Source organism: Capsicum annuum, unplaced genomic scaffold, assembly GCF_002878395.1.
Source record: "Capsicum annuum cultivar UCD-10X-F1 unplaced genomic scaffold, UCD10Xv1.1 ctg2547, whole genome shotgun sequence".
NCBI classification, from domain to species: domain Eukaryota; kingdom Viridiplantae; phylum Streptophyta; class Magnoliopsida; order Solanales; family Solanaceae; genus Capsicum; species Capsicum annuum.
This window is the reverse complement of record NW_025831672.1, coordinates 289394-298298: the sequence shown is the minus strand read 5'-3', so window position 1 is coordinate 298298 and position 8905 is coordinate 289394. Positions and strand designations below refer to the sequence as shown.

The 8905-nt window shown below is 36.7% G+C and overlaps 1 protein-coding gene across 1 annotated transcript; it reads left to right on the top strand.

Moving 5' to 3' along the window:
* Nucleotides 1-6011: 6011 nt before the first annotated feature.
* LOC107841485 lies at nt 6012-6928 on the top strand. Its single transcript, XM_016685387.1, has 2 exons — nt 6012-6127; nt 6238-6928. Exons 1-2 carry the CDS (start codon nt 6012-6014, stop codon nt 6926-6928), a joined length of 807 nt encoding a protein of 268 aa, XP_016540873.1.
* The last annotated feature ends 1977 nt before the right edge of the window (nt 6929-8905 follow it).

Sequence of the window (8905 nt, the reverse complement as noted above, 5' to 3'; positions counted from 1 at the left end):
CTTTTTTAAATTATGCAGACATCAATCCTAATGTTCTTTTTATTTTTTCTCTTATTTTTAAATAAAAGATGTCTCCTAAAAGGACAGAAAGTGAACGTGGATCAACTTTTTCCCGACCAACATAAAAGGCTAGAGTAAAGATGGGTTCATAGAAATAAGATTTTTTAGATAAAACCAATTTATATGTGGGAGGTATGAATTATTGATCATGTTATTGTGACAACACATATAAAGTACACTAATTTTGTGAATGTTGTTCTTTACCGATTAGGCATTAATCATTTAAATGAGATATTGCATTTTACTATTAAGATTGATAGGTTTGAGCTGATAAGGCTGTGAGACTAAGCAGGTTGTATCGATACCCTGTTACGATTTAATGATTGTTTTTCTAATGTTTCTATGTCAAGTTTAGAGAAGGGATCAAGTTTTTTATGGCAGCGTAAAGATTCAATAGTAATTGGACTGATTTAAAGGGTTCAATGGACTTTTGAAAGGCCTCTAAAACCTCACACTGCTACAAAGAAGAATGGAAATCAATAGAGTTTTTACCCTAGTCCAAAACTCACACTTAGAGACCTTAGCATATGAACACTGATCCTTTATGGTTTGGAACACAAGGAGGATATGATCAACATCATCTGCCTCACTTTTCAAATAAACCAAAATGTCATCAATAAAGACAATCATGAAAAAATCCAGGAATTAACAGAAAACCAGATTTATATGATCCATAAATGTGACCAAGGTATTGGTAAAACCAAAAGACATTACTAGAAACACAAAATATCTGTACCGAGATTAAAAAGTATTCTTAGGGATATCCATCTCCCTAATTTTCAACTGATGGTACCCAGATTGAAGATCAATCTTTGACATGAATTTAGCACCCTAAAGCTGATCAAAGAAATTATCAATTCTTGGAAGTTGATAGTTATTCTTTATGGTAATCGTATTCAATTATTGGCAATCAATACATATTTAAAAAGAACCATCCTTCGTACGCACGAACAAAATAGGTACACCCTATAGGGATACACTAGGAAAGATAAAACCCTTGTCTAGAAGATCTTTCAACTGCTCCTTGAGTTCCTTCAACTCTGCTGAAGCAATTTTATACAAAGGGATAGAGATAGGATGAGGGTTTAAAACAAGATCAATCCTAAATTCAATCTTTCTATTAGGAAAAATACCAAAAAGTTCATCAAGGAACACCTTTGAAAATTTACAGACTATACGAACACTCTGCAAAGAAGGACCTTCAGATTTATAATTATCAACATGCACTAAGTGATCAAGCCACCCTTTAGAAACTAATTTCGAGGCTCTAACATATGATATGAACTTTCTCTTAGGCATTAGGAAACTACCTTCCCACTTAAAAACTGATTCATTTGGAAAATTATAGATGACCTTATGGGTCCAATAATTTAAAGGAGCATAGCACAAGTACAACCAGTCAATCCCTAAAATGACATCAAAACCAACCATGTATAACTTTATCAGATCTACTTGAGTTTGTCTACCACTAATAGAAGCCACAAAACTCCTATATACTATTCTAGCAACCACAGAGTCACCTACCGGTGTAGAAATAGAAAAGTGATATGAATTATATTTGGGACCAAATCTAAAATGCACAACCTCAAATAGGGTCACATAAGAGAGAGTGGGCCCCTAATCAAGCAAATAATATCCATCATGAGAAAAAAGTTTCAATATACTAGTAATAACATTAGGGGATGCTTCAGACTTCTAACAGGTGATGAGGGCATAGAGATGATTTAGACCAGTGCCAGAGGCAAAAGTAAAGGTAGCACCCTTTGGTGCAAAAGGTGATGCAGCATTATCAAAAATCTTTTTACCCCTGAAGAAACCTTAGAAGGGACATTATCTCTGCATGTGACCAATATGATCACATTTAAAGCATTTTTTCCTCCCTTCTTCACAAAGCCCACGATGCATCTAACAAAAAAATCTTCAAGTAGGATCTAATGGAGTTGATTGAGCCCCACTAGCTTGGAATTGAGAACCTTGTTCCCTAAAATCATCACCATTTTGCAAACGTCAATCAACTGATGGCTTCTGGTAGGGAGAACTAGCCGTAGAGTAGGAAGCAGAATTGCCCCACTTCTTCTTAGACTATTTTCCTCTATCTCTATAACTTTACTGCTAATTTCCACCCTGATACTAGTAGCACAACTTCTTACTCTACCTTTCCCAAATTCAACCTACTTCTTCTCTTCTTCTACTTACTACATATAAAACACGTGCCTAAAAATATCTATGTCCTTATTTAACAAGGCAACCTTACTTTCCAGAATTAAGTCTCAAGATTACCCAAAAGTGAACTTCGTCATTCTATCCCTTATGATGGACACCAACTCCAGAGCATATTGAGATAACTGATGAAACTTTAAGGCATACTCCTTGACTTACATCTTGCCCTTCTTTAGGTAAACAAACTCTTTTGTATTTTTTGCCCTCAACTCCTGAGGAAAGAAGTGATCCAGAAAAACACTAGAGAAATTATCCTATAAAGCGGACTCAGTATTATCACCCTTAGTCTGGTCTCATTCCTCATACTACTAACATACCACTTCTTTTAATTAGTAGTGGAAAACTTCACACCCTCCACTCTAGTGGCATACATACATAAAAGATATTTTCTATCTCATCAATGAAATATTGAGTGTCTTTCTCAACTTTAGAACCAATAAAAATAGGACTCAATCTCATGAATTGGGCAACTCAAGTGGTCTCGAAGGATGAATCAACAAAAATAATCCGCTCAATAATACGGGTGTCACGGGCTCAAGGCCATTTACTAGAAGTCAAGCTTAAGAACTACAAAGGCTTCAAGGCGTGTTTATGAAAATGAACGCGGTTGAGCTTGTTACAAACTCATCCAAGGGAGTGCGTGTATTGACATGTGGGGATTGAAATTAAGGGCCTAAAATACACCCCAAGGATGCCCCAAACACTCCACACCCTCCCCTATCATTAAGGGCAAAGGGGTCCTTTTGCCACTCTTTTTGTAAAGACTATTTAAGACATTTCTTTAGTCTTGTTCTCTTTAGTTAGATTATTATTAAAAATCAGTTGTAATATTTAACATCATATTCCTCTAAATAAGAGAGTAGACCACCACTTGACACCACAAGAAATGGTGTATTCTTGTGTTGTGTATTGGCTAGAAATGAGAGTGCTTGACGGAACCGAGCTCCTCTTGTGTTCTGTAAGAATGTGGTGCTTATTAACTTGTTTTGTAGAGGTTTTAAAGTATTAATACACTCTTTAGTTTCTGCATTATGATTTCTCCTTGCATCAAGTTACATATCTTCTCTATCATTTAAGTTGGTGTTTGTTGTTTCTTTTTAGTGTCTTGTAAGTGTGAACTCTTTGTCTTATTGCAGACTATTTCATGCTATTTTAGATACTGTTTGGTATCAAAGAGAAGGCTGGTCATGTTCTTACACCACCAATCTTGGGCTCTTGTAGTTGAAAATAAAAAAAAGGGTGTTATCTAGTGACTAGTAATTAGCCGAGAAGTTTCTAGATTTAGATATTATTTTGCTTGTCTTAGTAGTTTCGTGTGTTAGCTTGTTGTTTACCTAGATCAGTTGAGTCTAACGTCCAAGATTTTAGCCTTTGTTTAGTTATTATTGAGAGGTTGGATGGATTAGCTATTGTTGTTTTTCATAAGTGTTCTTGTTGTTGTTCATGTTGTTCTTGAGATGAATGTTGGATAAAAGGCTTGTTTGATTTGAAAAAAAAAAAAAAGATGCAAAGTCTTGTGTTTGCTTTGGAATTAGTTTCAAGACAACACCAAAGAGGCAAGTAAACAAAATACCTCCCAAAAGCTTACTTACCAAAAGAGTGTCAAGCCTTTTTTCAAAAAGAACCAAAAGCATAAAGGGACAAAGCCAAAGAAAAAAGGTGTTTTGCGATTTTGGTGGAAGTTGGTGAAAAGTTTATTGACACCTTTTTTTTGGCCTTTGGAAAAATGTCAAAGGCCTTGTCTTTGACTCCAAAAACCAAAAAAGACTCACCAAACAAAAAAAATTGAATCATTCAAGTTGGACAACATCAAACTTCAACAAAACAACAACACCAAACGGCCAAAATAAAATTGTGGGCCACATCAACAACAAAATTCAAGTCATAGGACCTTCCAAGTTTCTTTCTTTGTCTCCATTAGTTTTATTTCTACTAACTCCTACACTAGTTGGCCACTATGTAACAACCTACTAAGTTGTGAACTAGTTTTTGAGTACGTCTGTGTGTCAATGTTCTTTGAGGTGCTTTTCTCGTTTACCATTCATAGTTGTTCTTGGTTCAAGTGTGTACGAAACTTCCTTGAGTATTCAAAACAAAAATCCATTCTAACTCTAGATTAGACTCATTCCTAACAACTTAAGGATTGATAACCGGCTTACAACACTTGAAGGGCCAAGTGAGGAAGCCAAGTATGAAGTGTGTGTGAGGATATTTTAAACGAACATTTATTTGTTTTGTAGGTACATTGGCAAATGGAACAATTGCACATGGAACCCCAAACATACAATGCACAAACCATGGACCAAAATATTTTGAATGCTCTTGTGGCTAATCTTAAATCCTTGTCTTGGGATGTGCCTAGAGTGAATACGGGTCTTGATAAGTTAGGAGTGAAAGTGGCCTTTATTAGTGGCCGAATGGAAAGGGTAGAAAGCCAACGTAGTTCTCGACCCTTAACTCGTCAAAATACATCCCAAACTATTACCCCCCAAAACCATACACAGAAGAATGTATCCAACAAATGCCATACCTCAAGACAACTATTACTCACAAGGCCGACACCTTGATTGACCAAGCCATTCCCAACATCACCAAGTCCCACATGACGGACTTGGAACCAAAATGCCTCCCTTAAATCCGACTCCTCACCAAACCAAAATCAGCCAATCCAAAGAACTCCACCAATAAATTCCAATCCACCATACCAAATTCCAAATGTCCAAAACCCGTCAATGCAAGAAGAGGGATTTGTGAGACAGACCCGAAGGGGAGGATATGTAATATATTATGATCCTTCTTTGATTAAAGAGAGTATGAGAGGTAGAGTGATAGAACCGAGCGAAAACTAAGGGCTTGAAGGTAGGGGAGGCCAAGGTGTTCGAGAAAGGGATGTTTGCCTCAATAATATCAAAATGGGGCTTCTGATATTTAAGGGAGAAAGTGATCCCGATGATTTTCTCACATGGGAATCAACATGCGAGAGAGTCTTTCAAGTGAATGATCTCATAGAAGAGAAAACAAGTTTCTACACCATTGCTCATTTTGAGAGATATGCTACCACGTGGTAGGAGTATATCAAATGTTTTGGCAATGTGTTGATTGAGGGCAAACACCCTCCTTGGTTTCAATTAAGGTATCTTATGAGGCAAAGGTACCTTCCCGAAAGCTATCAACATGAACTTCTTGCAAAATTGTACAACTTGAAGCAAGGAAACAAAAGTGTGGCAGCCTACTATAATGAATTTCAACAACTCATCTTGAACTTGATCATAGAGGAGAGAAAGTGAGCCATGATATCATTCGGTTCAAGGTCGGCCTAAATAAAGAAATCTCTACACACATGATACTTCATAAGTTTGAAACTAGTGAAGGGATTTTTCAAGTGGCTTTAGAGATTGAATGAGAGAACAAGGACAGGTCAGCGTACAAAACCAAAGCCTACCAAGGGCCCTCGGTTTTGACCAAAGGGAGAAAAGTGGTTCCCTCATCTTCGGGGTGGAACAAATAAAAACAACAACCAGTCAAGACCCCTCCATCCATGAGCAAGAGTGCTCAACCACCTCCTCCATGACTTGAGAGCAAGTCGAATATTTCTTCCAATATCAAGGGTTTCCAATGCTTCAAATGCCATGAATGTGGACACTAGGCCAGTGAGTGTCCTAATCGGAGAAATATGATATTGAGAGAAGGGAAATTGTATTTCTTGGGGGATGAATTGGGACTTAAAAGGGATGGAAATGAAGAAGTCGCTCAAGATGGAGAGGAAGGAGAGGCCAGGAGGCCTACGGATGATTAGAAAGAGGAGATTTGGACTCAAGAAGGTGAACTTGAATTACCTAATTATGTGGTATGGAGAGTTATGATTAGCAAAGCATTGGATGATCCTAGCCAATGGGAAAACCTCTTTCATACTAAGTGCCTTATTAAGAGGAGTGTGTGCTCCTTGATTATTGATAGCGGAAGCTGTGCTAATGAAGCTAGTGTCTCGATGGTGAATCACTTGAAGTTTCCAAGTACTCCACATATGAGTCCGTATAGACTCCAATGGTTGAATGATTGTGGAGAGTTAAAGGTGACTCATCAAGTGGTGATTCGATTCAAGGTTAGAAATTATGAGGACGAGGTACTTTGTGACATCATTCCTATGCATGCTTATAATGTTTTGTTGGGTCGGCCATTGCAATATGATAGGTCGACCAAGCATGATGGCCGAACCAGCTATTATTCCTTTGAGTTTAAGGGTCAAAAGTACAACCTCCGACCACTATTACCATCACAAGTGTGCGAGGCACATCAACAAATGAAGAATTTTCCAAGAAAGGGAAAGAAAAAGAAAGAACCCATGGGTAAAGAAGAGGAACTCAAAAGTAGGAAGGGTGAGGGTGAAGAGGGAGTTTCGTCATTAAGGGGTAGGTATTCTATGGTTATGTTGGCTCGTAAGGGTGACCTTTTCAAAGAGTATGATGATACTAATCCCATGCTACTTTTGGCATTTGTTTTGAATGCTAAACCATCCATTTTCCCTATCTTGTCTTCTATTTCTAATGTCTTGAAGGAATTTGATGATGTGTTTGAAAGTGACTTGCCTCAAGGACTTCCACCACTTCGAGGAATTAAGCACCAAATCAAATTTATTCTAGGGTCATAATTGCCAAACAAGCCAACTTATAGGAGCAACACCATGGATACAAAGCAACAACAACGGTAAATTGAGGACCTCCTTAACAAAGGATATATCAAGGAAAGAATGAGTCCATGCACGGTCTTGGTATTGCTTGTTCCAAAAAAGGATGTAACGTGGTGAATGTGCGTAGACTGTTGAGCCATAAATAAATCATCCAATTCCTAGGCTGGATGATATGCTTGACGAACTAAATGGCTCTTGTGTCTTTCCTAAGGTTGATCTTAAGAGCGGATATCACCAAATTCGTATGCAACCGGGTGGTCAATGGAAGACCATATTTAAGGCAAAATTTGGTTTATATGAGTGTATGGTCATACCATTCGGTATTACCAATGCTCCTAGTACCTTTATACGGCTAATGAATAATGTTATGAAGCAATTTTTTGGCAAATTTTTGGTCGTGTACTTTGATGATGTTTTAGTTTATAGTAAGTCTCTTTATGATCATGTCTTGTATCTAAGGATTGTTTTTGATGTTCTTAGGAAAGAAAAGTTGTATGCTAATATTGAAAAATGCTCCTTTGGTGTTGATAAAGTTGGGTTTTTGGGATTTGTTGTCAGATCGAGGGGAGTAGAGGTAGACAAATACAAGATAACTGCCATTAAAGATTGGCCAACCCCAACAACCATGGGTGAAGTTCGGAGCTTCCATGGGTTGAAAAGTTTTTATAGGAGGTTCGTCAAAGGATTTAGTACTATTGCCACCCCCTTGACCAAAATTATCTGAAAGGACCAACCATTCCAGTGGGTTTAGCAGTAATCCAAGGCCTTTAAGACATTGAAAGATATGCTCATTTTGGCACCATTGTTGCAATTGTCTAACTTTGATAAGATGTTCGAAGTTGAATGCAATGCTAGTAAAGTAGGCATAGGGGTTATTTTGATGCAAGATATAAAGTCCATTGCTTATTTTAGTGAAAAGCTCAAAGGAGAAACTCAAAACTACTCTATGTATGACTTGGAGTTGTATACGTTGTGATAACGCTAAAATTATACTCTTGAATAGGTGTAAGCGATCATTTTCAATATAAAACCCAACTATGTTAGGGTCAAATCCCACAGAGAATATGGTATGAACTCAAGTTGTTTGCGATTTAATCCACTGATAGTTTAATGTTTCCTAAAATGGGGGGGTTAAGGTTTAACTAGTTGTTGTTTTTCACTTTACTTTCGGTGTTTGTAAATAAAGAGTTTATGAAATAACCAGAATTATGTTGACTAGGGCTTCCATTACATGACAAATGCTAAAAGTGATTCAAGATTCTCATGATGGGTAGGATAACAAGATATCTTTATCAATGTTATTCTTAAATTTCTCTCGAGCTACTTAAGTGTTAAATTCCCTAATCCTCTCCAACCTAGGGAATTTCTATTCATTGCCCAAATTTTACCTTAGGTTAACCAACCTTGTTATTGCACTGATTATTAAATGAACTATTTCTGAGTCCCTGTTGAAAATTCACTTCCTGCTATATTTGATTTCTTTCTTCAGAAAATCAAACTAAGTGTGTCTACTATTTGCAACCAATGGGACATTAATCAAAATATCAGAATTATCAAGAAATCCTACCACCTTTTGAATCTTGAATACTTAGCACCTCTTTTAAACCTAACCCTAGATCCCATAACTCAGGTTAATGGAGTTTAGCTATTTATGATGTAATGAAAAAAACACATAATTGAATTCATGATTTGAATGATAAACTTATAGAGATGAATAATAACTAGTGAATCGTAGATTAGATCACAGAGAAAAAATCCAAAAATACTGATAATAATCTCTCAAAAAATAGTTGTGTTTTTAAAGTCATGAAGTAAAGAGAAAAAGTATCAAAATATGCTCTCCAAAACTTAAGGTGTCAACCTTGTGCTGAATAATAATGATAATAACAACAATAATGATGTCTAGAAAACGCTAAAACAAAGCTTTAAATAGTTTAC